At 62.4% G+C, this 26,982-nt stretch overlaps 2 protein-coding genes across 5 annotated transcripts; both read right to left on the bottom strand.

Annotated features, from left to right (window-relative positions):
- Positions 1-1,690: 1,690 nt before the first annotated feature.
- Positions 1,691-7,816, bottom strand: CEL (carboxyl ester lipase). 2 transcript variants are annotated; one of them, XM_053667782.1, is made up of 12 exons: positions 7,745-7,816; positions 6,795-6,945; positions 6,581-6,703; positions 6,216-6,413; positions 5,630-5,760; positions 5,351-5,458; positions 5,081-5,198; positions 3,768-3,954; positions 3,387-3,590; positions 2,404-2,601; positions 1,909-2,125; positions 1,691-1,875 (listed from the first exon to the last, which is right to left on the bottom strand). In XM_053667782.1, exons 1-12 carry the CDS (start codon positions 7,808-7,810, stop codon positions 1,777-1,779), a joined length of 1,800 nt encoding a protein of 599 aa, XP_053523757.1. In that variant the 5' UTR covers positions 7,811-7,816; the 3' UTR covers positions 1,691-1,776. The 2 variants fall into 2 exon arrangements, with proteins under 2 accessions (XP_053523757.1, XP_036983634.2); XM_037127739.2 differs by having other exon boundaries at positions 1,691-2,125.
- A 3,971-nt stretch (positions 7,817-11,787) lies between these two features.
- On the bottom strand, positions 11,788-26,630 carry GTF3C5 (general transcription factor IIIC subunit 5). Of its 3 annotated transcripts, XM_037127759.2 has the most exons (13): positions 26,239-26,326; positions 25,485-25,617; positions 25,154-25,266; positions 23,743-23,962; positions 22,326-22,524; positions 17,031-17,226; positions 15,950-16,054; positions 14,852-14,966; positions 14,400-14,480; positions 14,060-14,157; positions 13,840-13,922; positions 13,071-13,213; positions 11,788-12,412 (listed from the first exon to the last, which is right to left on the bottom strand). In XM_037127759.2, exons 3-13 carry the CDS (start codon positions 25,253-25,255, stop codon positions 12,237-12,239), a joined length of 1,518 nt encoding a protein of 505 aa, XP_036983654.1. In that variant the 5' UTR covers positions 25,256-25,266; positions 25,485-25,617; positions 26,239-26,326; the 3' UTR covers positions 11,788-12,236. The 3 variants fall into 3 exon arrangements, with proteins under 3 accessions (XP_036983654.1, XP_036983655.1, XP_036983653.1); XM_037127760.2 differs by lacking the exon at positions 25,485-25,617; XM_037127758.2 differs by lacking the exons at positions 25,154-25,266; positions 25,485-25,617 and having other exon boundaries at positions 26,239-26,630.
- Between the last annotated feature and the right edge of the window lie 352 nt (positions 26,631-26,982).

Consider the following 26,982-nt stretch of genomic DNA (forward strand, 5'->3'; position numbering starts at 1 on the left):
GGAGCCTGGGCTTCGGTTAGGTCATGGGGAGGTGGGGGTTTGACCCAGTCTCATGGGGGAGGTGAAAGGTGAGGTGTGGGAGGGCAGGGGAGGAGGACCACCGAGGCTGCCTGCGACGATGACATCCTGAATCGACGATGACATCCTGAATCGACGATGAAATCCTGAATCGTGTCCGAGAGGCGGAACTCGTCCGAGCTCCCCCGCAGGTCTCCCGCCGAGATCAGAGCTAAAGAGCAACACCTGGCCCTGCGGGCGCCTCCCAGGCCCTCCTGGCTGCGCCTTGGTGAGTGTTCTCGACTTCAGCCCCTGGAGACACAGCCTGGTCAGAGGCAGGTGGATTGCGGGCCACCCGGAACTATCTCGGTGGCTGCCCGAGTCAGGGCTCAGAGGGCTCGCCTCCGCCTGGCCTGAGCACACACCGGGTCCCGACAGCCCGGGCCGTTCTGACCTGGCCTAGCTAAGCAGGGGTGTGACTTCCTGGGTGACAGGCCGCGGGACTGTGCTTCCCTGAACAAGGGGGACAAATGCCAGGTCCCAGGACCAGGAGGAGGCACTGGGGTTCGAGGGGACCCCCTTGCGGCACAGGAGTCCCCAGAGAGCAGACTGCACAGGCAGAGACACTTGCAGAAGGCGTGTGTGTCCCCGTGGCGAGGACGGGCGCACTGGAGCCCCTCGTGCCTCATGCGTGTCCCCGAGAGCAGGGACCGGCATAGGTGAGGCAATCAGTGGGGGTCCATCCCCTCAACCTTTGACCAGGAGTCCCCCCTTTATACTCGAGAGCCCGTGGCCCAGCCCGGCAGCCCAGGGCAGTCCAGGGGTCACAGGGCAGCCCAAGTGCCCCTGCCCCTCAGGGTGGGGCTTGTCCTCACACGGCTCTGACGCTAGGGCCACAGGACATGGCTGTCTGGGCCTCAGTGTCCCGTCTGTGGGCTGGAGAGGAAGTGGCCGGCTGGTGCCCTGGCACGGCACAACCGACACATGCACCCATCAGGCTGAGCTGCCCAGGGTCCCAGAACCTTCTCTCCTCCGACGCCTCACCCTGTCCCAACGCTGTGGGCTTTGGAGTCTCGGGCCTGGGTTTGGACTCCTGCTCTGGGGGCCCGGGACACGCAGCTTCTCTCGGGGCCTGTTTCTCTCAAAATGCCGGTGACCGTTTCAAGGGGTCCTCAGTGCCCGCCTCACAGGGCCAAGGTGAGGCCAGGGGGGCTGAGCCCAGGCCAGCGCGCAGAGGTCTGACCTCTGCCTCCCACTCCCCCTCTGGACTGGGCCGGGGCCGTCAGGCACTGGGCCAGGCCCCTGCCAGGCGGGGGCAGCCATGGCCCAGCCCTCTTGTACCTTCTGTATCTGAAAGTCCAGTGCGATGCTTTCTTCTGTCCTTGACTTGGGTCCAGCTAGAGGCGGATTCCATTCCTCTTCCCAGGCCAGTTCCTGAGCCCGGAGGGCTGGGCCGCACTGGGCCTGCTCGCACTTTGGGCAGGACCAGCCCCTCAGAGCCAGCAGCCTGGCATGGGGGGCCCACGCTCGGGTACGGCTCTGGCTCTGCCCCTTCTCGGACCCTGTTCCCTCCTCTGAAATGCAGCCGGCGTGGCACTGTCCGTGTCCTGCACTGGAGACTGACAGAGACTGGGGAGCAGCGGGCCCTGCACCGGCAGTGACTGAGGCCGAGAGAGCAAAGAAAGACGCCAGCCAGAGAGAGGAGGCTTTATTCAGGAAGAGCCTGGGGGCGGGCAGCTCCCTGGGGTCCCACCCTGTGGCCTCTTGGGGCCAAGGACATTAGAAGCCGATGACTGCAGGCATCTGAACTTCCTCAGAGTCACCTGCAGGGGGCACAGGGACATCCTCAGAGTCATCCTTGGGGGGCACAGGGGTGGCCTCGGAGTCATCTGTGGGAGGCACAGGGGTGACCTCGGAGTCATCTGTGGGAGGCACAGGGGTGGCCTCGTCTTCCGTGACCGTGGGCAGTGCCTGGTAGGTCAGGGCCCAGTAGTTCAGGTAGTCGCTGCGCAGGTGCTGTTTCATGGACGTGCTATCTATCTTCTTGTTGATCTCCAGGTAATTGCCGTTTTCCAGGGTGTAGGGGTCCCAGTGTGTGGGCACAGCCAAGTGGCCCATGTTGGGGTCCCTGCAGAGTGAGACAAAAGGGGATGTGGGGGTTGGGGACCCACGCCCCTGCCCAGGCTCACCTGGGCAGCCCTCTACCCTCGTGCCAACCCGACCATTGGGCACCTCCCTGAATCCTGGGCAGCAGCCCGGCTCGTGCCTATCCCGGGGCCCAGGCAGCGGCTCTTATCCTTACGCACACATTGGGGGCCGAGGGAGGTTAAGTGTGAGGGGACAGGGACTAGAACCCAGGCCCAGAGGGCCAAGGTGGTGGGAGGCCCCAGCTCCACCCCACCTTACCCAGTTCTGGCAAAGTTGGTCCAGTAGGCGATCATGGCCTTGGAGACGGTCCTGTCCTGGGCCCGGTAACCCAGAGGGGTGCTGAAGGGCTTCCCAAAGACGTACTGGATGTCATCCGCGTGGTCGGCCCCCACCCAGCTGGGGTAGATAGGCATCCGAGAGGGATGGGAGAACAGGTAGCTGTAGGTCTTGGCGCTCCTGTGGGGGCACAGGACAGTACCCGCGTCAGTGTGGGGCTCGCCTGGGCCGCCCAGCCTGGAGGGGGCCTGGAGAGGCACCACGAGGACACCAGAGAAGGGCTGGCAGTGCCCCAGACTCATACAGAGCCTGGGTCCTTGCCCCTGGGGAAGAGAAAGCCGTGGGCCAAGTTCATGGGTTTGTGGGTTCTATGAGTTCAATTACACATCCGTCTGCTTCACCTCCAGAAAACATAGAGGCGCCTACCCTCCTGCAGTTCAGTATCAAGGCAGATGCTTTTTCTCCGAAAATGAATGTGTCTTTTTCCTCTGACGGGCCCAGGTTTCTGCTCTCAGGGGCTTCCTCGTTGGCCTTGACTGACAGGAAGCTCAGGGCTGAACTCATTGTTTAGTTGCTGCAAAGTCCTCACCCTGGACCTCTGGGTATAATTTCACCTTCCTACTTTTTAAGCATTCCTCAGTTACTTTTTATTCTCACTGGCTATTACCATGTAGAGGGTCCCCGCTGCAGAGACCGTCATAGAGTAGGGTGGGCAGCAGACCCGAGAGATTTGCAGGGGGAAGGCCTGGGGCTGAGGGAGGGTCGTGCCCCCCGCCCCCCGAGGCTGGGAGGCGAGGAGGGGTCTTCTCAAATCTTGTCAGGCCTGGGGAACGCCAAGGGCACAGGCACCACCAGCAAGCCCATCACAGCTGCCCCGGGCTGCCCGGACCCCTGTGGGCCGCCCCCGGTGAGGCCTCAGTGGGGGGCTGTGTGCCTCCCAGGGGGCCCCCCACCCAGGTTCTCACTTGGCGTTGGTTCTGTGCTGGGCCAGGGCCATCTTCGTGGGCATCAGGAAGAGGATGTCGGTCTGGAACCCCACCACTGTCTTCTTCACGGCCTCCTGGGATGCGTCTTCGGCCCAGGGCGCGGTGTAGAAGTCGAAGGTGGCCCTGGCGCCCCTCGTCCCCTTGCTGATGGTGAGCCCGCTGACCAGCTTGAAGAAGTCCTCACTGCAGCGACAGAGCCGGCACTGGACCCGCCACCCAGGGCCAGCGGGAGGGGAGTCGGCCCCACCCCCAGGGGGCTGCATGGCCCTCTACCCGCACGTGCCCACGGCCTGGCCCAGCGGATGCCTCCCCTCACTGCCCTGTCCTTGGGCCCTGCCCTGGGCCCTGCATCCTACTCACTCTGTGACGGTCTGCTTGCTCTTGTCGATGGCCGGCGTGTCAACGGTGGCAAAGAGGTGGCCGTCCATGTCGTTGGTGCCGGCGATGTAGTCGATGTCGGCCGCGTTGGCGAACAGGTTGGCGGGGTGGTCGGGGAGGAAGTCTCCGTCGACGACGGGGAGGAAGCCCAGGTAGTGCACCACGGGGTCTGCACGGACAGCGGCAGGTGCTCACAGCCCCCAGAGCCCTGCTTGTCCCCGGGACAGGGGGAGCCTTCCCTCCGCCTCCGTTCAAGACCGGGGGCCTCAGCCCATCGCTCGGACAACGGACAGGATAATTCTAGGTGGGGGGCCGTCCCTCAGGTGTTGAGCAGCATGGCATCCCTGGCCCCAGCCGCTGGGTGCCCGCAGCACCCCTCCCCAGTGTGACAGCCCAAACTGTCTCCAGACTCGGCCACATGACCCCGGGGGACAAACTCGCCCAGACCGAGAAGCACTGGACCAGCAGCCACGTCTGTCCCCCTGGCAGCAGGGAAGTCCCTGTCCCCTCCCTGGGCCGAAATCAGGAGGAGAGAGACCGAGAGCAGTTGAGGGGCCGATGGAGGAAGCAGGGCTCTCTTCTAGTCTGTTAGCCAGACACTGTGCCGGGTCTGCATTGCCCTGCAGACCCCTGGACCAACCCCGAAGGGACCGCGGGGCTGACTCTGGGCAGGCAGACGTGCTGGCCTTCCATCGAGGAAATGGTCGGTTTGCCCTTCAGCCCCTGTTGTTTGCTTTGGTTCTGCCTGCCTGGTGCTCACCTGTGGCTTAGTGAGACACAGACGAGGGGCCCCCTGAACTTGGCCTTAGAAGGAGTAAGAGAGAATTCTAGCCTACTGGGCTGATGAGGCCGATGCTCCGAGGCTGTTTTAGACAGGGACCTTCAGCGCCCCTGGGGGACAGAGTGGCAGAGCCGGGCGGGCCAGACGCTGCCGTAGGTGTTTGGCGGTGTTTGCCTAGTTGGGGAGCAGGGGCAGGGGTGAAGAATGGACTGTCATCAAGGATGAAGGCTCTCGGTCCTCGGTCCTTAAATTGTGTGTCAGGGACGGTGTGCGTGTGCATTCTTGGGGGGAGGACAAATGTTCATCGGCTTCTCAAAGGGGTCAGGACCCTCGAGGAGGCTAAGAGGAAAGAGTCGCCCCCTCCTGGCAGCCCCTGGGGCCCTGAGGCTCCACAGGGCTTTGGGACGCCAGCGGGCAGGTGACAGGGCCTGGCCTGGGGCCCTGAGACCTGCAGCACTTCCTGTTCTCTGCAGGAGCAGGCCCCCCCCCCCCCCCCCCGTGAGCCCCCACTCACAGTCCATGCCTGCCAGGGGCACCTTATAGGCCATCGTCAGGGCGCGGGGGTCGGTGACCTTCAGACACTTGGCCATCCTGGCTGTGTCGTTCGTGGGGCAGCCCACCTTCTTGGCAATCTGGGGATGGGGGCGGGCAGGTGAGGCCAGCTCTGCGGTGATGGGGAGGTGGGACAGAGAGTAGGAGGGAGGAACTCCCGCCCCCTGCTCCGCCCCCACCCTTCTATGCCGTGCCCCCCCCCCCCCACACACACGCCAAAGCTCCTCTTTACCGTTTTGGCCCAGAAGAGAGGGTTCTTCTGGATGGACCAGGGGCTCAGTGCCACGCCGCTCTGGCTGATGGCTCGCCGAATGAGACCCTTGTTGTAGGGAGAGAGGGTCTGCGACACACAGAGACGCCGTCACCCTGGCCCGCTGCACCGCCCACTCTGGACTCCTCCACCAAGGACGGCCAGGATGTCAGCTCCAGCCCCCCCCCACCCCGCCCCCCCCCCCATGGGCTCCCTCCAACCCCCTTGGAGGTAGGCCCGCCCCTCCTGAGGTCCCCAGACCTGCAGAGAGACGCTGGCACCTCCGGCGGATTCCCCAAAGATGGTGATGTTGTCGGGGTCCCCCCCAAAGGCCGCGATGTTCCTCTTCACCCACGCGATGGCCATGTGCTGATCTCGAAGGCCGTAGTTACCTGGGCAGGTGGGGTGAGGCCTGCGTCAGGGGCCTGGGGCGGGGACTGCAGTGGGAGGAGGGCGGGTCCCAGGAGGCAGACGGGATGGGCCCTGGAGAGGGCGCAGGGGTTCGGGCAGACGCCGAGGAGCAGGAGGTCGTGGCCCCTCTCGTCTGTCCCCCCAAGACACCACCTCCGCGTCTCATCTTCTGTCTCTTTCCCACGGCTCCCTGTCCCCACCCGGGTCCCTCTCTGGGTCTCTGTCTGTCTGTCTGTCTGTCGGCAGCCTTTCCTCTTTCACTGCAGCTGCCCAGGAACTGCTGTGTCTCACAGTCCATCTCTAGCTTCTGGCCCTGCAATTGAATTCTGGGCCTTCCAGGGGGCCTGTCAGGGGACGTTTGGGGTCAAGGGATGCTGAGGGGCGTCCCCACTAGGCTCCCCCCGACCCGTCCCCATGCCCGAGGCACCCAGCGGACCTGGCAGGTTGGAGTCCCCGGTGCTGAGGAAGCCCAGGGGCCCAACTCGGTAGTTGAAGGTGACCACGATGACGTTGCCCCGGGTGGCGATCTCCTGGCCGTCGTACAGGTAGTTTTTGAGGACGTGGGCCCCTTGGCCGGACCCGATGAGGAAGGCGCCCCCGTAGATCCAGACCATGACAGGCAGGTCCCGAGACACTGAGGCAGGAAAGCGGGCCCGGTGACCCCAGGTGCCCCCTGGTCGCCCTCCCCTCTGGGTGCCGGTCTCAGGGAGGTTTGGCTCCGGAGCCCCAGACATGACCGAGGGGCAGGGCTGGGGGCTCTGGCTGCCCGGGCGCCCCCTGCAGGGCTGGGGGCAGGCACACCTTCCTTCTTGCCCTGGGGGACCCAGATGTTGAGGTAGAGGCAGTCCTCAGAGCCGTAGGTGTTATCCTGGGTGATGGTGGCCTGCAGGCATCGTTTCTTGAATTTTTTGGCCTTCAGGGTCCCTGCGGGGGGGCCGGAGGGGCTGGCATGAGGAGGAGTCCCCAGCACACGCACCCCTGTCGCAGGGCCTGCCCAGCACACACCCACTCGCACCTTGCCAGCCGGGGTGTGGCTGGGGGTTCTCCAGGGGCTTGGGGGCAGCAGCGAAGGGGATGCCCTTGAAGATGTCCACGTAGTTGCCAAAAAGGCCGAGCTTCTTGTTGACGCCTTCCACGAAACCCCCTTCCGTGTACACGGCGCCCAGCTGGGGTGGGAGGCGGGCAGGCTCAGCAGGGCCCGGGGGCCCAGAGACAGCCTCAAGGAGGGGCTGATGTGCACCTGAGACCAAGACCCCCAGTCGCCCTCACTCCCAAAGGAGCAGCTTGCTGCCGTCCCCCCGGCCCGGGGTGTCCTGCCCTGGAATCTCAGAGGAAGCTGCTTCGACCACTGTGCTCCCACTTGGGGAAGCCTTCTGACACGAGTGGAGGTTTGGATTCTGGCCTAGCTGTGACCGTGAGCCTCAGTTTCCCCATCTGTAAGATGGGTGACAGCTGTGTCCCCTAGGGCCTGTTACCTGGTGTAGGTGCCGGCAGCGGGAGATGCCTCGTGCCTGGCTGTGAGCTCCCTCAGTGGGGGCCCTTCTTTCTCCTCCCCCTCCCCCAGCCGTTAGAACCCCCACTGCGTGTCCAGTCCTCACACCGGGCTGGCTCCTCCCCTCGCCCTGGAGGGGACAAGGCTGTCCTGCATTTCAGACAAACAATGAATTTTTTTTAGCATGCGCGTACCCTGCATGCTGTGTGGGCACATCTATACCCCAAACTGCGTGGTTTGTGAAACCCAACTTAACCTGGCGTCCTGTATTTGGTCTGTGCCAGGGTCACCATGCGAACAAGAACGTGGCCAGGACCAGCCCCTGGGAGAGCTGCTGGCTCTCTCTCTGGGGGCTGGCGCCTCTTTCTGCCAGGGACTCATCTGTCTGTCTTCCCTCCACTCTGCCGTCCCCAGTCCCCAGATCTGTGCGGCGGAGGACAGAGGCCTGCCTCCTCTGCTGGGCTCTCGCTCACCTTCGCCGAGCTCACCGCTGCCAGGCAGCAGGTGAAGCCCCAAACCAGCAGCTGCAGGTGCCCCATGGTGTGTGCCTGCCTCCGGGTGGCCCTGCCTCCAGCCCACGGGTATTTATGGGGCCGGAGCCAGCGGGGAGCCTGCACTGGCAGCTGCCCGTGGAGGGTCCTGTTCCCTCCTCCTACTTCTGCCCCTTCCTCAAGGCCACACTCCAGGCAGTGCGCCCAGGGCCAGAGACAGATGCCGTTTCCAGGCTGGGCCAAGGTCACACAAGTGCCTGTGCACACACACTCACACACCTGTGCAGGTGCAAGGGCGGCTGCCACCAGGGACCTGGGGCCTGGGCAGTTGCTGGGAACAGGTGCAGGTGGCACAGGGCAGGGCTGCAAGGGCGGGGCTGCAGGGGCGGGGCCTGTCTGGGTGCACAGCGCCCTGCGTTCTGGCTCATCCACAAGGGCCCGGTGCCATCCTCAGAGGAGGGGGCATGATTTGTCTCCATGCCCTGCTTGAACCCCTGCCCCAACCCCCCCGAGTTCAGCAAAGGATGTTTATAGGGGATTGGGCATGTGACTTCCAGGACCGAGGTGCTGTGTGCTACTGGGCAGCACGTGTCACTGGGCCTTGTTCCCAGGGCCCACTGGTGTGCGCCTCTGGGCGTGGGGACCCTGCCCTCGGGGTGTGGGGAAGACCTCACACTCGGCGTGAGCAGGCCTAGGAGGGCCAGACGAGGGGCTCAGATGGGCATAGGCATCGAGGAAAGGGGGCCACAGCCCAGCCTGGTGGGCTTCCTGGAGAAGAAGGAAGGGCTTGGGCATCCCAGAGAGAGAAACAGACGGCAGAGGGTGACAAAGACGGAGCCGGGGGGATGGGAAGACTGAGCAGAGTGTGAAGCAGCAGCCAGAGCCCGCAGCTGCGCCTCAGGGAGCGCATCGGACTGGCGACCGAAGAAGGCTGTCTAAGACCGAGAGACCCACACAGACAAAGGCGAAGCTCTGGCCTGTGAGGGGTCTGGCCTCAGACTATGCCCAGTGAGGGGGTGTGGCCAGGAGCCAAGGGACAGCCCCAGTCCTCCCGGGCTGACAGCCTCCTTGCTGCCTGGGAGCTGGTGCTCTTAACAAAAGCTGCAGTCCCGCTGAGGTCACGCCTGTGGGTACAGCCCCGGGGACCCACAGGGATCTACACAAATCGGGTCTGTCTGCCCACCCGGTGCAGCGCCTTGAGCTGTGGGACGTGGGTGGGGAGGAGTCAGGACGGCGGGAAGCAGGAGCTGGGCGGCAGAGGGTGTGAGGGGTGCTGCGTGGGCGAGGAAGCGCGTGGCCTACCGCGCTTTCTTCCCGGCTGTTGCGATTCTGAGAACCTGTTCTGATACTGAGTATGAGGGACGGGGCCCATGTGCTCAGGGGACAGTCAGTGCTGTGTTCTTTGTAGGAGGAAAGGGGCAGAGCCCCACATTTGAACGATTCGGGGTGCTCACTTATTTAACAATAAGGGTCCCACAGGGTCCCGCACAAAATGGCTAACAACAAACAGGGTGAGCACTCCCAAAAAACTTCCAGAGGAGACTAGCATTGTCCGGTCCACGGCCTCTGAGATGAAATACTGCAGTAAAGTCTTAAAAACCTGCTGCACAAACACTGGCAGACAGGTAACCTCACCTGGCACATGCAGGCATGTCTGTTATATGCATGTGATACTTTCCCACTTCCGATGCCGTTACCAAGTTCATGTATAAAACCCCTTAGGGAGCTCCAGTCCAGTCGGCTCAGAGCGGAATGCGCACTTACGTGAACTGAGGATTCCTCAAGCTCCCTAAGTATAGAAACTAACCCGAGTGTTTTTCAGGGTCACGTATTGTTGATTTCATAGAAACATTTGTCTTCTGGGTTATCAACACATAATATAGAGATGTTTTTACTCTACTTTTGTTTACTAGTCAACGAGACTAACGGTTAACCGGGAAACAGCGTGAGGTGATGGGAGTTTTGAACCTCAGCCCATGGACCTGCCAGCAAGTTCAAGGACAGACTCGCGGTGCCTCTGGAACTGGATGCATGCATTCGTGGGTTTGCATTTTCCTGTGGGAAGACTCCATGGCTAGTATTGGACGCTTGGAGGGTCTATGGGTTCCCCAAAAGTCTGAGACAATTTGGGTGATGGGGAGTGAAGCGTGAATGGACACGGCTGACAAGGCGGGACCCTCACCCTGCTGACTTGACGGCACACAGAACCCAGGCACACACTTCAACAGTCTCCCCGGCTTGGAGCGCACCGTGTGTGGGCAAACACACCTGTGCTGACGTCACAGGAGGCAGCCACTGCGGTGGACGGACGCAGGTCCTGCCCGGCGCCACGAGTGCCATGGTGAGTGCAGGAGACACCGAGTTTACTCGTGTGTTGTTTAGTGACTGTGTCATTTCCCATGCCAACAACTGCACACCTAGTTCTGCCCCAGCCTGTCTACGCAAGAAGTAAAACCCTATCATTTTACTTTTTAATCGGGAACTATCTGTATAAACTCACCCTTTACTGTTTGTTGGGGAAAAAAGATGTACTTCCTAGCTCTGTGGGTTCAGAAGCACTAGAAAAAAACTCAGGAGCGGCAGCCCCCCAGGGCCCAGACTGGGGCCCCTGAACACCATCCCACAGCGGCCAAGGGGCCAGGCGAGCCGGGCAGTGGGCAGGCCGGGGAGCGAAAGGGCACAAAGAACTGGAGTGTGTGTCAAAGGAGGCAACCTGGGGCCACCTAAGGCCACAGAAGGGACAAGACAGGCATCAAAAAGCAGGACTACAATCGTCTGAAACAGATTTAAGAGTTCATTACAAAACAAAAAGAAAAAAGCCCGTGGCCACCACCGGCTGTTGCCGGGGCGCCAGGCCCTCTCCCTGAAAGCTGACCGAGGAGGGACAGGCCATTCCCTGCTGCACCCGCCCTTGTGGCTCCGGGGCAGCCCGACACCCTGAGGTGCTGGGGGAAGAATCCCTCCTGGGAGTCCAGCTAGTGGGCGCAGGGGCCACACACTGGGAGTCGCTCCTTCGCAGCCCGAGGAAGAGGTGGTCCCGGCAACCATCACAGCGGCTGGAGGCTCCAGTGCAGCGACGCTGAGGGACACCCACACTGTCGGTCAAGGCCGTGCCCCTGGGAAGGGGCCTTGACCCTGAACGGCTGCCAGAGCATTGGGTGTGGTGGCAGCGCTGGCGTGCTGGGTCCCTCCCGAGGGCTGGCACCTCTCCTTAAGAGAGTTCCAGGAAGACAAGAATGCGACCCCAACACTGAGGAACAGAGGCGACAGTCTGATAAAACAGTGACCGCTGGGGCCTGGCACTGGGAAGCTGTACAACACTCAGTGTTTCTGCAGCCATCCAGCGTTTTCCACAACAAAGAGCCTTTTAAAAAACGGGCGTGTAAGCACAATACCTAGGACTCTGACAGAGGGTCACCACGCACCCCATGTGAGGTGGCAGAGGGGGTGCAGGGAGGCCCCGCCCTCCTCAGGCTTGCACAGGGACCACGGTGGCTCTCGGGAGGCGGGGACCAGGACCCACATCCCCTCGCTCTGAGGTTCGGGGCACAGCTCAGAAGTGGGGAGCCCTTCAGAGACGCACAGTGGAGAGCGGAGGCCTTCGACGGAAGCACCGGGCCTGGGGCCGCCAGCCTTTGGGGGCTGCTTCTGGCCGGCTCTACAAGGCCGCGCCCAGCACCGCGGGCCCGGGGCTCCCGCTCTCTCCCAGGAGGGCTCCTGGGCCCCTCGCTGCGGCGGCCAGCACTGGGCAGCTGTGCGAGGACACAGGCTGTGTCCCCGGGGACCTCCGAGGACACTGGCACGGTGAGGGATGAACACGAGGCTGTGGGACCCTTGGGGACGGGGCTGGGGCCACCAGGCCACTTCTAGAGGCTCTCACCCCACCCACCTGGCGAGGAGCATCAGAACTGTTCTTGACGGTCCCAGTGCTGCCCCTGTGGGGTCACCGAGCCTGACGGAAGGGTGGACCTCGCTCACCAGCGGGAGCCCGGGTCCCGGCACGAGCTCCAACACCCAGTCCAGTGTCTGGGGAGAGGTCTTTAATGAGGGCGGTTCCAGTGGCCCAGTCATTGCCCGGCCGCCCCAAGAGGGTGGACCCAGACCCAAGGACGCCTCCCACCACCTGCAGCTCTGGGCCAGGCTCCCCCACCACCCCGCAGTCATCCTGAGACCCAGGCCAGGCCTGACCCCCCACCCCTACCCACAGTGCATCTCTACCTGCAGCCCTTGCAGGTCCCAACCCGCAGGACCCTGGGCTGGCTCGTGGACAGGGAAGCCAGGGCATAGCCTTTGGGAGTGTCCCCAGCAGCCAGGGCCGGGGGCAGCCCTGAGCAGCAGGCCAGGCAGGACCAGGGCCAGCTGCACCCAGTGCTGGGGTCCCAGCTCTCCTCGGAGGGGATGCACGGGCCGTCCCAGCGACCATGGGCCCAGGGGGATCCGTGGCCAGCGCTGCCTGGTGGGGGGGTGGCCCACATCACACGTAGTCCAGCATCTCCGTCTCCATTTCATTCTCACTCCCGTCCGAAGGCTTGAACTCCTCCTCCTCCTCCTCCTCTTCTTCCTCGTCCTCCTCCTCATCCTCCCCAGACTCGCCGGTCCCTGGCTCTTTCCCTCCATCGTCGTCTGCCTTGGCTGGGCTGGAGAAGAGAGCTGGGGCCGGGGGACAGGCCCTGAGTCCCAGCGCAGGCCCTCGGGCTGCAGGGCTCCCCGGGAGCTGCCGTGGAGGACGGGGCTGGGGACCGTGGAGGCAAAGAGCTGCGCAAACTCCCCTGAGCTGCCTTGGGCGGCTTCCTGGGCCCAGTGACTCCCCAGGAGTGCCCAAGACATTCTGTGGGCGGGAAAAGGGTCCACGGCCTCGGTGCGACAGTCAAGGGGCCGTGTCCCAAATGAGACTGGTCACCCCTGCTCTCGCCAGCACCACAGGGCCCCTGAAGGGAGCCCCCTAGGAGAGGCCTTTTTGCCTACCAGCCCCACCCCAGCCTCACAGACCCCCAGCCCAGCAAGTGGGGGTCCCCCCCCCACCTCGACAGGCCACTCTGGCAGTAGGACCCAGCTCCCTTCCAGCCCACAGCGCTGGCCCCCGCTCCCCGGGCAGGACAGGCAGGCCGCACACACGTGCAGCCGGAAGAGGCGGGAAGGAGGCCAGTGTGAAGTGGCAGCCCTGGGTGGCAGCGAGCAGCCCGGGGCACTGGCTCTGGGGCTGAGTCCTGGCTCACACGGCCCCCCTTCCTTCCACCGGCACCAGGGACGAGAGGAGCCACCTCAGTGTAGTCCGCGAGGTCAGGCCCACCGGGACACTGGCTCTCACCAGGCCTCTGGGCGCGGATGGTCTGCCGGATGAGGAGGGACATGGCGTTCCGCAGGTCGTCGCTGGTCTTGGGGAGGCACCACCCGTCCCGCTCCGTGCAGGTCTCCTCGGCCCCGTCGTTGCGGTGAATGATCTTCTGCAACCTGGGGACCAGATACCACGTTCCAGGGGCTTCCTGACCACAGGGCCAGGGAGCAGCGTGGCCGAGGAGCTGGGCTTAGAAAACCAGCCCTGAGAGTGGCACCGGAGGGTCGGATACAGCACTGAAGGACACCCAGAAATGCTGGGGTCCCTCACGGTGTGCTCCCCACCCCCGCACACCACCCACAGAGCGGGGACACACACCCCATTTTCCTGGTGAGTCCCTGCTTTCACCAGACTCCACTCTGTGTTTACACATCACTAAGAACGACCAGGTTCAAGGTTTCTGGGACTCTAGTCAGTGCCGAAGGGTAGGGAACTGTGCCATGACCTCTGTGGGCAATGCAGGAGAGGCAGCGACCCCGCGGCAGATGGCTCTGCGGCCAGCCCAGCACTGTGCTGGGGACCCCCGCAGCTGCTGCTCCAAGGGGTAGCCCACAGTGCACCCCACAAGCCGCTCCTGAGGGCCTTGTGAGCTCAGAGAGGACCCTCTCCGGGCAGCACCTAAGACCCAGGCTGGAGGGCCTTAGGGCTGAGAGGCACAGAGGCCCGGCAGGGGGTCCGCAGGCAGTATCTCGTCCCTGCCCCCCGTGGCCCCACACGGCCTCTCAGGCCCTCGTGTACGCACTCTCCCACGTCCAGGTCGCACAGCTGGTAGAACATCTGTCGGTAGGGTGGCAAGGCGTTCTCCCGGAAGATGTAGACTGAGTCCTGGGGAGAGGGGAGACCCGGGCGGGTCAGGGGGGGCTTTCCCCTTGGGGGCAGGCGGTGTCGGGGCCTCTCCGCCCTCCACTCTGCCCTCTTCGCCCCGCTCTCTGCCGGAGGGCAGCTGTGCTCAGGGCACCCACCTTGAGCTTGTACTTGTTGGAGGCCGACTTCCTCATGCCGGTCGTCCCTGCGGGGCCCAGGCCCTGCTTCAGGTCCTGCATGGTGACGACCTGGCTGGCTGCCGGCGACAACAGCAGTGCTTTGGAATACAGACTGGGGGTTCCCGGCCCCCCACCCCTTCACTCCGTCCCTCCCGGGGGGCGAGCCCGTGGGGCTGTCTGTCAGTCAGGGGCGAGCCCTGACTGTCTCCGAGGGGAAGCTCCTACCCCCACCCCCAGAGGCCGGATGCCGTTGTCCTCAGTGGCGGTGTGGGAGAGCGCCAACCAGCCCTGAGTCGCAGAACGAGGCCGTGGCACTCACGGGTCTTTTTGACGGTGATCGGGAGGCTGTAGTTGTAGGTGCTGCGCTTGGCCTTCACGGGCATGTCGTTGGGGGCGTAGCCTGCAGACGAGGGGGCGTGTCAGGCACGGTGGCACACGGGCCCTTCTGGCCCCCAGCGCTGGCCTCCTGCGACAGGCCTCACTGGGGACAGCTCCCGGGACAGGGCCTGGGGCGCAGACGCGTGCCTGCCGCCTGGCCTGCGGCACAGCAGCCACAAAGACGGAGTGACCAAGTGGACGAGGGACGGCAGTTCCAAAACTGGAGGGTCACCCGTGGAGCTGGGACTCTGCTCAGATCCTCCTGCCCACCTCATTTCAACCCTCACCGCGGGGGCAGGCCTCTTAGCCTCTCCCCGTGGACGCGTGCTCAGGACAGGAGAGTGCCAGGGACGGAAGGACAGATGGAGGAAGGGAGGTGTCGGTGACGTTTACCGTATTTCATTCCGCAGCGGATTCGGAAATCGAGGACTTGGTACATCTTGGCCTCTGGGTGTTTTCGCGGGTCGTACCCGAACCGAATCCACAGGCTTCTCCAGGGCCCCGTGACCTGGAGACAGAAGAGCGGGAGGGGCTGTGGGCGCGGCTAGAGCTGGCCACGCGGCTCTGGAACCCCACCCCGGCTCCCCACGGCTGCCACCTCGGGCAGGTCGCTCGGTCTCCTGTCAGAGGGAGACGACAGGAGCCCCCTCGGCCAGTTTCTGTGCGAACTGGATGGCACCACTGCCGGGCACACGGTGAGCGCTCAGTGAGTAATACTGTTACTGTCCCATGGACGGGACGTCCCGTCCCCAGTTGGCCCTCCTGAGGCCCTCGCGTCTAGGAAGCCCACGCTGAAAGCAGACGGCGACCCTCCGAGGTCTGGGGTCCACGCACAGGAGAGAGGAGCCTTTCTCGGCCCCACCACCTGTCATCACCGGCTCGGTCACGTCTTGTGTTGGCCTCTGCGATGCTCTGCATGGCGGCCCTGGCAGGTAGGATCCCTGCCCCCCAGCATCTTTGGGAACCTCAGGAATGCCACCCCTGGACTGAGTGCAAGGCGGACCTCCCCACTGAACCCGGCTCGGCACAGGAAGAGTGAGTCGGGGCCGAGGCGTGGTGGTTAGAGGCCCGGGCTCCACAGGCCGGGGATGGACCCCAGGCGGCTCCAACGCTCCCTGGCTGTGAAACTGCGGCTCGTCCAGTCCCCTCTGTGAGTCCAGGCTCTTCCCGAGAGGTGCAAAGGGAGCCCCGCTCCGCCCCAGGAGGACAAAAGGGCGAGGGGGCGCACAGCGCCCGGCCCAGCACCCAGTCCTCAGCGAGTTCTCACTCACACGAGGCCACTGAGAGGCGTAACCCCTCCACGTGAAAGCTATGGGGTCACTCCTTCCTCCTACATGCGTGCCGAATGGCCGGTCATGCCCCAAGGAGCCACGGCGGCCGTTTCAGGGGGTGCCCGCTCGTGCCTCGGCTCTGGGGGTTCGCACTGGGGATCAGCATGACCCTGGCGGGGACCCTGCTGGGAGCCCAGGAGGGCTCGGGGCAGACACTCACCATGTAATAGGCCATGAAGGGCAGCAAGACCTTGAGCTTGTCGGGGTGGACGCTGATTTTGGCCCTGACGGCATTGCGGGACCAGACAGGACGGACGGCGAACAGCTGGGGGAAGGCACCAAGGCAGAGGCTGAGGGGAGCGCGGGCAGTACCCCGGCCCCGATGCCCTGCGTGGTCCGGCCCCCAGAGGACCCTCCAGGGGCCGGAGAAGCGCGGCAGCTGCACGCGTGGCACCGGGGCTGCAGGGCCAGGGGTCCTGACTGACCACGAGGGACACAGTCACCGTCCTGTGCATCTCACAGGCCAGCAGGGGAGGCAAGTGACCGAAGGGCTCAGAGCAGGGCCAAGAGGGGAGCCAGCCCCAAGCTGGGGGGCGGCACCTGACAGGGGACACCATGAAGGCTGAAGGGACGGCCTGGCCCGGGGAGGACGGCAGAAGGCCGAGTGGTGCAGCGTGGAGGGCCGGGGCAGGAAGGGCCCGAGCCAGGTCGGCAGTGCGCTGTGTCCAGAGGACGAGAAGCCTCGGACGGCTGCCTCTTATACTCCCGCCCAGTGACTGCTGCAAGTACAAGGTGTCCACACAGTCCCTTTAAGAAGTATCACCCCCAAGGAACAGTCACTTCGCCCACAGGTGCGCCTCGGTGAGCAGTGATGTGGCCCCATGCCTGTGGGGACATGAGGAGCAGAACCCACAGGCCAGAGGGCCAAGTGGAAGGCCACTCCTGCCTCGGGGCAGGTGGGTCCTTGGACGTCCACCGGGGAAGCACAGACCTGGCTCATGCAGGTGGTGCACTGAGGGAAAGGACAGTTCCCAGCATCTCGGGGCCCCACACCGACAGCGTCTGCCTCCCAAAGGGCCCCAGAAAGTTCCGAGCTGCGTCTGCACCCCGGACTCAGGCCTGCACCAGCTTACAGGCATGATGTTGGGGGCGAGACCTTCCTGTGGGCTGAGAGCCAGTTTAAGACGAGCCAGCACAGCCCACTGCACAGCCCAAGAGGAGGACGAGCCCCTCGGGGCCTCCAGGAGGTGAGTGGGGCAGGTGGGTGGTGCAGGTGGGCCCCCGCAGGGGCGTGCGCTCACCTCCCTCAGCTCCTCCTCCACCTTCTGGTCCATGGGGTTGGTGCAGAGCCGCCGCCACGTCTGCACCGCAGGCTCCAGCGGCTGCACGGGCACCTCGTCATCCTCAAAGTTGACAAAGACGGCGTTGTGCAGGCGCCGGGCCCTGCTCAGGCCGATGAGGTTCTCTCCTGAGACCGGGGGGTTGTTGTAGCCTTCCCTGGGACCAGAGAGGGCCGGTGAGGGCCGGAGCACCCAGGAGGGCCCCTGGCCTAGGCCCAGCCAGACCAGACAGGGAGCTGCCAGCCTGTGGTGCCGGCAGCCTGAGTTTTTGTGCTTTTCCCTGGAGTCTGGGTTAGGGAGAAGGTCTCAGAGCCAGCTGTTGCAGATAGGAGTCTGTGCTCAGGCTGACCGCCAGGGAGAAGGGGCTCCGGCCTGCAGCTCTGAAGCTTGGCGAGGCCCAGAGGTCCCGCAGGCCGAGGTGTTGGGGAGGGCTCTTGTCCCAGGGCTGGCGGCCTCCTGACTGCATCGACTCACAGGAGCACCCATCAGCCAGAGAGAGACTGGGAACCTAAATGCCCCTGCGCGGGACAGTGGGCCTGCTGTCATCTGGCAGCTCCGCCCACCGACCCCCACAGCTCGTCCCTCACCCTGAGACCACCAATGAGGAGGGAACCATTTTCCCTCGAGGTGACTGAGGCCGAGGCTCAGAGCTGGCACATGCACTGGGGACCCAGCCGTCCTCTGACAGCGCGAGTCTGGCCCGGAGGAGCGACGGCTAGGACCAAGCGGCCTCGTCCCGGAGCAGAGGTGAAAAGGGTCCCTGGACTGGGGATGCGGGTCTCCATGTGTCGGACAGGGCACGCCCAGGCAACCATGTCCCAAGGTGCCCAGGCGACCATGTCCCAAGGTGCCCAGAGCGTCACTTCTTTAAGGCGACACAGGAACGTCAAATCCATACGAAGGCAGGGAGGACAGTATGAAACCCTCGTAAGCCCATCATCAGCGTCATCAGTTACCGCCACGGCTAATTCCACCCCGTCCACACCGCACCCAGCCTCACTCATATATCTCAAAGTCCATTTTAAAGCAGGACGTCCTGGACGTCACAACTGTATTGAGGTGCTTGTTACTTTTTAAATTCGTTTCCATTTTACCTAAATTCTCTACGTGAGTGGATGCCATCTGCATATTCGTGAAGAACAAGGAAGTGATTTGGACGTTGGGAACAGAACTACAGACACAGGTACAAGTCCGGGCCCTTTTTAAAAAACCGTGACCCCGTCAGAAGCCCCCCTGAGCAGGCGAGCCAGTATCCTGGCTCCAAAGCCACCTCCCCAAAACCCCAGGCACGCCCGTGAAGGAACGCAGCTCTCTGCAGGGCCAGAGCTCCCCGCACGCACCCCCTCCAGCTTCCTCGTCGGGGGGGCCCTGTCTGGCCACCCGCCTCCCCGTCCCTGTGTTCCCGGGAAGGCCAGCTGAGCTGATAAGCGGCAGGGGCCTGGGAGAAAAGGCAGGTTCTTTCCATGGGCTGGGAAATCAGTACAGCACATGGCCCCAAGGGCAGCTGGCCCTTCTCCCTTGACCCCCTCCTGGGGGCTTGGGAACAGCTGCCTGCTGGCCCCGAAGGGCTGGGAAGTGACCAAATGCTGTCACCGGAGCCAGGGCAGTGTTGCATTGGGGGCCCCATTCTCTTCCCCCGCATATTTTTGTTTGTTTCTGACTGTAAGAGTGAAGTGCCTGAGAGGGAAAAATAATCAGAAGATCTCAGACACCCCAAAGTTTTCAAATGGGCCCCACCACCCTCTGCTTTGCACCAGGCTACACTAACCCTAACGCCCACTCAGAAACCCCCCTCCACGTGCAAGGGTTGCAGTGGGAGCGAAGGGCCCAATTTCCGTTCCCCGTTCCCCCAACACCCGGTCTTCTGAACCAGCAGGAGGTCCCCCTGCAACCAGAGAGGGGCTGGGATGATGGTTCGGCGGCCTGAGACGCCAATCGCAGCAGTGCCGTGTGGCCGGTGGGGCTCTCAAGTTGCTGCTGTGACAACCGGGGAACCGGAATGAGGACGGGGTAAGGACGGGCATTAGGTCTGCCGCCAGGACGGCAGGACTGCAGTTACGGTTTTAAAAACGAGTCGTTCCCTGTCAGAGACCGACCCGACGCGATCCGAGGCCTGGGTGGGTGGGTGGGGAGCTGCTGCCGCAGGTGGGGGTCCAGCAGGCGTGTGTGTCTCTCTAGTTCGGGTATGTCTGTTACACACTTTTTAAAAGAGAACCACGTGCCTTTTCCTCAGGACAAACCCAGGCCCCTCAGCCCGCCCGGTGAGGCCCGCGCCCGCCCCTCCGCCCCTCCTTCTGCCCTGCTCTGGGGTTGTGGCCCGACCCCTCATGCTCTGCCAAGCCAGTCCCCTGGTCTGGAACGTTCTCCTGGGTCTCCGCCTGCCCGCCCTCCAGTCTGTTTCAAACGTCAGCTTCTCCAAGGGCCCTCTGACACCCTCAGCGCCCCCTCCCCACTCCCCACCCATGCAGACCCAGTCCCCCTTCATCTCCCGTCACGCCTGCACCTGGACACTCATCAGTCCCCCGAGTTCCATCCAGCTCCCCAGGCCCGGCCCAGCCCGAAGCTCACCTGTCCTGTTCCCCCGACACCAGGTGGACACTACTTGTTCAAGGCACTATTCGATGAGGTAAGAGAAAGTTCCCACCTAGAGATCAGTGTTGGGGGCCCACCTTCCAGATTTTTCCCGGCTTTTAGTATCATACCCGTTTATTTGTACACCACGAACTCATCTCTACACCCTGCCCTTATCACCGAGCGAGGTGATACCCTGGAGGTGCCCCGTGTCAGTCCTGCAGCTTCGCTAACGGTGTCCCCCTGGCTCGACAGGCTGAATTTAACTGACCATGTCCCCACTAAGGGACCGGTCACCGATTCGTCTACTTTAGCAAACTCTGCCAGGCACTGGCTGTTGTGAGCGTTTCGAAAATCCGCAGTCACCGAGCCCCCACAACGCAGGGCGGCACACATGCACCCACCGTCACCCTCGCAGACGGAGCTGCTGGGAGAGGCCGGGCCCCCTCGGGCCCCCCACCCCATGGGCTCTCCAATCTTGCTGCCCCAACAGTCAGTCAGCAAACACTCTCGGGCTGCACCCTCCAGCTCTCGGGCGAGAGTCGCTATGGGACCCGCTGGGGCAGGTGGGGATGCTCGGTGAGCAGGAACAGAACATCCAAGGTCGGAGACTCTGCGGCCTGCCCCCCACGAAAGTCGACCTCATGCTTGGTGACCCTCCGGTGTGTGTGTGGGGGTCTGTTTCTCTGCACCTTGAGGGGCACACTTTTGGGGACGGGACTTCAAGTCCAAAGGCGGCAGCCTGATTCTCGCTCCACGGTGTGGGGCCAGCAAGGCCTCCAGGGGTGTGGGGACTGGGGCTGGGTCTGCAGGGCCCCTTGTCACCAGTGTAGCTGCCTCTGGGGTGCGGGGGCTGTGGCCTTGAGCACAGCCGGCAGCCCCCAGTGGCCAGAGGGGCGGAGACCTTCAACTACCAAGTCAGCAGGTGCTAAAACCCTCCACGTCTTTGGAAGCTTAAAACCTGCTACAAATGACCCTTTACTATCACCGCCTATGGGCCCCCTTTCAAACTGCCTTTTCCCGTTCGCACATCCGTTTTTCCTGATCTTACTGCCCCACAGCTTCACTCACAGGTTCACGCACATTTGCAGAGGGCCTCTCCCGGGCCTGGCTGTGCTAGACACCAGGGTCATGACAGAGGACAGAAACCAAATCGCTCCCTTCAGGGAGCTTACACTAAAATTGAGACATTTAAAAAATTCTGCCCTGGCTGGTGTGCCTCAGGGGATTGAGTGTCAGCCTGAGAACCAAAGAGACACCGGTTCAATTCCCAGTCAGGGCACATGCCTGGGCTGTGGGCCAGGTCCCTGGTGGGGGGCATGTGAGAGGCAAACACACATCAGTGTTTCTCTCCCTCTTTTCCTCTCCCTTCTCCTCTGTCTAAAAATAAATAAGATCTTTAAAAATATTAAAAGCTGAAGCATGCAAAAACACGGACAGTGTGGCAATGACCAAGGCCCGGGGGTCAGGACGTCGGGGGCCCGGGCCCACCATGTGCCCCAGGCCAGTCACGGGCCCCGCGTCCCCGCCGCCCCACTGGCCGACACGTGCAGGGCCTCCCACAGAGACACCAAGGCACTGGCCGCCGAGGCAGTCGTGTTGTTGCTCCCGAACCAGCATTTTCAGACTCGGGTTGTCCTTTTTCCTACGCTATTCCCCCGTGGCTTTTACACAAAGGAAACCTATTCCTCACTGTCATGGGGGGGCGGTGCTAGAATGCACCGCAAAGCCACCATCCGACATGCCCAGGACTGCCGAGCCCATGGTCCCTGGGGCTCCCCTCACTGACTGGCAAGACAGCCTCTCAGTGAAAGACCTTGTCTCGTTGAGGCCCACCCAGCACCCGAACTCGGTCCTGCCCGGGTTCGAGTGGAGGCGGGGCTGGGGGAGGGGCTGCGACCCAGACTGGACCCACATCTGTCTGGCTCTCCCACCTCTTGGCGCAGAGCCTCCCGGAGTCAAGAGACACGCAGCCCTGTGCTTAGGAACTTGTCCTCACAAGCAGACAGACCAGACCAAGTGCACGGTAAGCAAGGTCATGGCCACAGTGGGAGCAACGGCACAGGGAGATGGCACGCAGTTGGGCGAGCTGGGGAGTGTGGCAGAGGGGGAGGGCCATGAAGCGGCCCGCAGGGGCGGGGACAGGGAGGCCTGAAGGGGACGGCGGTGGTGCAAAGGGGCTGGGCTCACAGGGCAACGCTCACGGGTGGAATTTCTTAGGTAGTATCAGGAGCACACAGGCCACCACTCACCAAGGGCTTTCTCTGCACTTGGCCAGGTGCTAAAACTTCCTGAGCTTTCACCCTTTTCTTAATCCTGGCCCAAGGACATACTTCTCGATTTCAGAGAGAGGGGAAGGGAGGGAGATAAGGAACAGACCCGTCAGTGTGGGAGAGAAACATCAACGGGCTGCCTTTTCGCACGTGTCCGGACCGGGGACCGAACCCATGCGTGACCTGATTGGGAATCACACCGGCAACCTTTCCATCGATGTGACGATGCTTAGCCGCACCGGCCAGGGCTTCCCAAGCACTTTAAATGTAACTCTTGAGCCCCCCATGGGTGGGTACTCACTACCCCATTTTCACAATGAGCAGCTGCCGTCCGACACACAGGCTGACGGCCAGCCTCTGCTCTGAGCCAAAGCCCTCTCTCCGGCCCTGACGCTGCGGGGGCGGGGCTCACCGGTGCTGCGTCTCCGGCCGGTAGAAGTAGTCCGCCGGGGTGTCCAGCCGGGAGAAGATGGGTGGGGGGATGTAGAGCGGCAGCTCCTGGTGGAAGAAGGCCTCCTTCTCAGGCCGGAGCATGAGCACCCTGTTGTACATGGACATGTGCCTGCCGCCCTCCTCCGTGTGCACAGCCAGGTACTGGAAGTCCGACATTCCTGGGGAGAGGCAGACAGATGGCCGATGCCGCAGCCAGGGACAGCTGCCGAGGAAGGGGCCGTGGCCATGCCCCCACGCCCATGTCTCCTTGGGGAAGTGCTGCTGGGCTCTCCTGAACCGCACCCTTCGAAATGCTTCTGTGAGCTTGACTCCGTGCACTGGGGGTCACTTGGATAAAGAGTATTAGGGGCTGAGGGAGGGTCATGTGATACGTTACAGTCAAGTCCAGGTCAGCACACGTGACTCATCCAGGATCTCGTCAAAGGCAGACTCTTGAGAGGCTGCGTTTCTAACAGGCCCCCAGGCGAGGCAGGAGCTGCCGGCCTGGCACTCGCGCTGACAGTGAGGAGCTGGCTCAGTGGGAGACGGGAGATGAACCCCCAGAAGCCAGGCCCGGCAAGGACAGTGTCTCCAGTGAACACCACACTGTCAGAAGGACACAGTTAAATGCCGGACCCTGGGGCCCCAGGTCCTGTTTCCTCTCTTTTCTCTTTCCATCCCTTCCAACTTCGTCACTCGTCAGTCTGTTCAGATTCTGAGAACCGCAGCTGCAACTGGGAATTTCTGAGCGCCCCCGACGTGGTGGGCTGGCCCCATACCGGGCATCATTTCCCCAAATCTTCACCGGGGCCTAATGACCTCAGGGCCCCGCCGTCCAGACTTGGAGACCGAGGTGGGGGAGACCCAGCAACCTGCCCAGAGAAGCTCAGGGAGGCCCTGTCCTTTCTTGCTGCACCCCCGCCCCAACCCACCTTACGGCCTGCTCACAGGCCTCCCTGTGGGAAGTGAACTTGACTGAGGACCCCACGGGAGACATCCAGTTGGCAAAGAATTCAAGAAACAGAAGGTCCCGAGGGGAAGAGGTGATCTGGGAAGGCTTCCGAGGGGAGGCAACACTAGCAGCCTCGAAGACTGAGAAAAGGCCCCCCAACACTAGGGGCTGAGAACTAGAGGCCACTGCCTGGTTCTTGACCCCACAAAAGAACTTTGAATGGAGGACACCTCTTACGCAGCCCCAGCTTCTCCAAAGGGCACAGAAATTGGGGGTGGTCTGCAGGGAGCTGTCAGCCGGAGGGAAGTGGCTCCCTCACCTCTAGCCCCCCACGCCTGCGCCCTCCTGGCTTACTTCACCGAGTGGCTGACCCACGGGTTCCTGAAGGAAGTGGGGACACGGACCCCAAGAGAGCCCGGGGGGGTAAGATGCATTTTGTGGTTACCTTGGAATTTGTAAACGGTGGAGACGACGCCAACAGTCTCCACGTCGAACGTGACCTCAGGGTGGGCCTCCGGCCCCGGCACCCCCTCCTGTCGCTTCACCTTCCTCCTGACCCGGAGCAGCAGGCTGCTGGTACTGAAGCGGTTGGCACACACGGGGTGGCAATAGGGGTCCTTGGGCCGGAAGTACAGCTCCAGCCGCTTGGTGGGGTCTGCGTAGATCTGTGGCGAGGCCAAGGGGACCAAGGGTGGCCAGCTCAGCAGCCGGCAGGGACTGCTCCGCTCTCAACAAAAGCCTGCTGCTGACCCAGGAAGCCCGTTTCCTTCTGAGCTCTTAGTTCCCGTGAGACTCACTTCCCTTACCCCGGTATGTCTGTTTGTATCTGGCAGAGAAAATGAGGATCATCTCCTCCTTCTTAGCGGCTGTGAAGCTGGAGGCAAAAACTGCCAGTTAAGCAAAGCTGGCATCGGCAAGGGCTCGGGTCAGTGCCTGGAATCACGAGGCTCTTCCGGCGGCGCTTCGAGGAGGAGGAGTTATCACCGGAGTTTACAGGGGATGAAACGGAGGCAATGTGCCCTACTCTGGGAACTGACAGCCCAGGCCAGGGTCTCCGGGTCACGTGCAAATGTTGTAGGTCCAAAAGGGACTGAACCTACCGCTGGATTACGCAGCTGGCTCTGACTAGCGGCTGCTTGTCCTTTGCAAGCCTGGGTTCCTGCATTCTCCTTAAAACAAGCATCGTAAGAGCACCTACTGATAGGAGCCTTACGATGATTAAATGAAAATACACTCATCCCAGTACCTAGCTCACAGCAGACACTCAACGCGTGCCACCTACCTACGAGTGCTTGCCCCACAAGGGGTGTCGGCTGTGTGCACATGGAAGGACCGACAACGCTCGGTGGGCGCAGACCACCTACCCCCCAGTGTGCTGGCTCCCCAGCACCGGGCTTGGCCCTTGGCAGGTGCTCGGGACACATCCAGGGAAAGAAGGCTGAAAGGAGCCCTGCCCCTCAGGGATCCCTTCTCCGGGACACAGCTGTCTGAGACTGCTGGGCTGGGAGCGGCCCCGCCGGGGGCCTGGCACAGGGGAGGTCCTCAAGAAACACCAAAAAATGAATGAATAAGCAGCCTCTTCCCGAAAGGCTCACACTGGATGACAGTCTGGTACAGAAGTTGGGGTCACAGAGAGCAACAGCCCTGTGAATGCCAGAGTGAAGTAAACAAGTCAGGAAGAAGAACAGAAGGGGACCCACGGGCCTCTGCCAGCATCCTGTGCTCAGTGACAGGCTCGAGGTTTTTCAGTATTCACAGGGGATGAGGAAGTCAAGAGGTCAGACTTCAGAGAGGAGGTCTGTGTGAGTTCAACTCCCCACTGCACCTTGTAGGAGCTTGCTTGACCCAGCCTGTACCTGAGAAGCGGGGGTGATGGCTGGACCTAGCTCACGGGCTCGCTGTGCAGCCTCCGTCACACATCTGACAAGCCTTCTGGGAGCAGGCGCCGTGACGGACATTAGGGCCACAGCTGCAAGCCAGAGAGACAAGGCCCCGCTGTCATGGCGTTTCCAATCTTAGAGCCAAGGGGCCAAGAGGGACGATAAGCACCCTCAAATATAATTTCAGGTTGGAATCGACAGTTTGCAGAGGCAGCGGTGCACTGCCAGCGGCCATGTGCATTAGGGCGGTCAGTGAAGGCCTCTCTGCAAGAGGCATTTCAAGCTCTGGAGCATGGGAGGCACTTACCCAGAGCCTGGCACCAGGTAAGAATTCATCCCAGCTGCCCAATTTCCAGGGGTGACCTGGAACAAGTTGCCTCAGTTTCCTTGTAAAATGTGGACAACCCTGGCTGGCATGTCTCAGTGGATTGAGCATCAGTCTAGGAACCGCAAGGTCACAGGTTAGATTCCTGGTGAGTGCATGTGGGTTGTGGGGCAGGTCCTCAGCTGGGGCCGTGGGAGGGGCAACCAGTCCAGAGGGATGTTTCTCTCCCTCTCTTTCTCCCTCCTTCCCTTCTCTCTAAAAATAAATAAAATCTTTTAAAGAATTAACAAAAATGCGGCCCAGACAGTTCCTGCCTGGCAGGGTTCTAATGAGGACCCTAATGCCTGCTACAGAAAAGTCGTTAACTATTACTACCTTTAACCCTAATAACAAAACACTTCGTTCCCTCTCCCGTCGGTCAATGGTTCTTAATCTCGGCGTGCCTCAGTTTCCTACTGTGACAAGAGGATGTGGCATCCCACATCCTGCAGGACTGCAGGTGAGCTGCTCTCATGCGTCCATCCGAGGACCGGACCGGATGAAAAGTACACCCCCTCCCTCCCTCCCTCCTTCTAGGGGAAAAAGGGCCCATTCCCCGAGCTCTCCCAAGCAAAGCCCCGCCCACTGACCGCACCAGAGCCCGCCTAAAGCTTCGTTGTCAAGAAAACCACACTTGCCCCGCCCCCCGGCCGTGGAACCACAATTCGGTCATTTCCCTGTGGTCGCGGAGACTTACACGAGAGACGCCTTCCTCACCACCCAGGGTCTGCAGCATCTTGGACACATCGCGCACCAGGCCCGGGTACTCTACGCACACCATGCGCCGCTCGCGCCGCAGATCCACGGGGATGGCCACCCCCGGCCCCGCGTTGGCCGCCCCCGCTGCCATTCCTGAGAGTCTGGCCAGACGCGGCGCGACCCGTTCCTCCACGTGTTCCCAGAGGCCTCGCTTCAGTGGTTCCGCGAAGGATTCGTTCCAGCCTTCCTCACCGCTCTAGTCTCTCCCTATACTCCTGTGCTCAGCGGAGTCTCCAAGGTCTCGAGGACCAAGTGCCCAAGCGAAGGCCCGACTGCTTCGGGGTAAACTACCACTCTGCTCTCTACATTGTGTGTTTAAGATGGAGGGGTTTGCCCGAGGGGCGGGGCAAGGGCCTGCCTCTTCCACTTATCAGCGAGGGACCTGTAGGATAGTAGGACACCGCCCAACTCTCGATTTAGGCCAATGAGGACCTGAAGGCCGAAATTGAGATGAACAGTTTTTAGCCAATGAACGGTCGGCGGAAACCAGGTTCCACCCATTTTTTCCAGCTTCACAGTTTTAGCCAATAAAAAGCCAGAGCTAGGCAGAGCCTCCGCCTTTTCCTTAATTTCACCCAATGACGGCTCCGGACGAGTCGAAACGTACTTCCGGCTCGCCTTCTTAGGGACGGTCGCAACAAGCGTTTGATTTCCGGGACGCGGAGTCCGCGGAGAGGTTTGT

The sequence above is a fragment of the Artibeus jamaicensis genome, unplaced genomic scaffold, assembly GCF_021234435.1.
Source record: "Artibeus jamaicensis isolate MK-2021 breed Jamaican fruit bat unplaced genomic scaffold, CSHL_Jam_final contig_471, whole genome shotgun sequence".
NCBI lineage: Eukaryota > Metazoa > Chordata > Mammalia > Chiroptera > Phyllostomidae > Artibeus > Artibeus jamaicensis.

Excerpts from the sequence above, each read along its gene's own strand:
- CEL (XM_037127739.2), bottom strand. The coding sequence starts at position 7,810 with ATGGGGCACCTGCAGCTGCTGGTTTGGGGCTTCACCTGCTGCCTGGCA. Across the intron at positions 5,459-5,629 it reads GTGCCAGCGTCTCTCTGCAG|ACCCTCTCTCCCTACAACAA; the intron begins GTCTGGGGACCT and ends TGTGTGTCGCAG. Across the intron at positions 2,126-2,403 it reads ACCAACTTTGCCAGAACTGG|GGACCCCAACATGGGCCACT; the intron begins GTAAGGTGGGGT and ends CTCACTCTGCAG.
- GTF3C5 (XM_037127758.2), bottom strand. The coding sequence starts at position 26,391 with ATGGCAGCGGGGGCGGCCAACGCGGGGCCGGGGGTGGCCATCCCCGTG. Across the intron at positions 14,967-15,949 it reads CCTTCATGGCCTATTACATG|GTCACGGGGCCCTGGAGAAG; the intron begins GTGAGTGTCTGC and ends TTCTGTCTCCAG. Across the intron at positions 13,923-14,059 it reads CCAACAAGTACAAGCTCAAG|GACTCAGTCTACATCTTCCG; the intron begins GTGGGTGCCCTG and ends CCCTCTCCCCAG.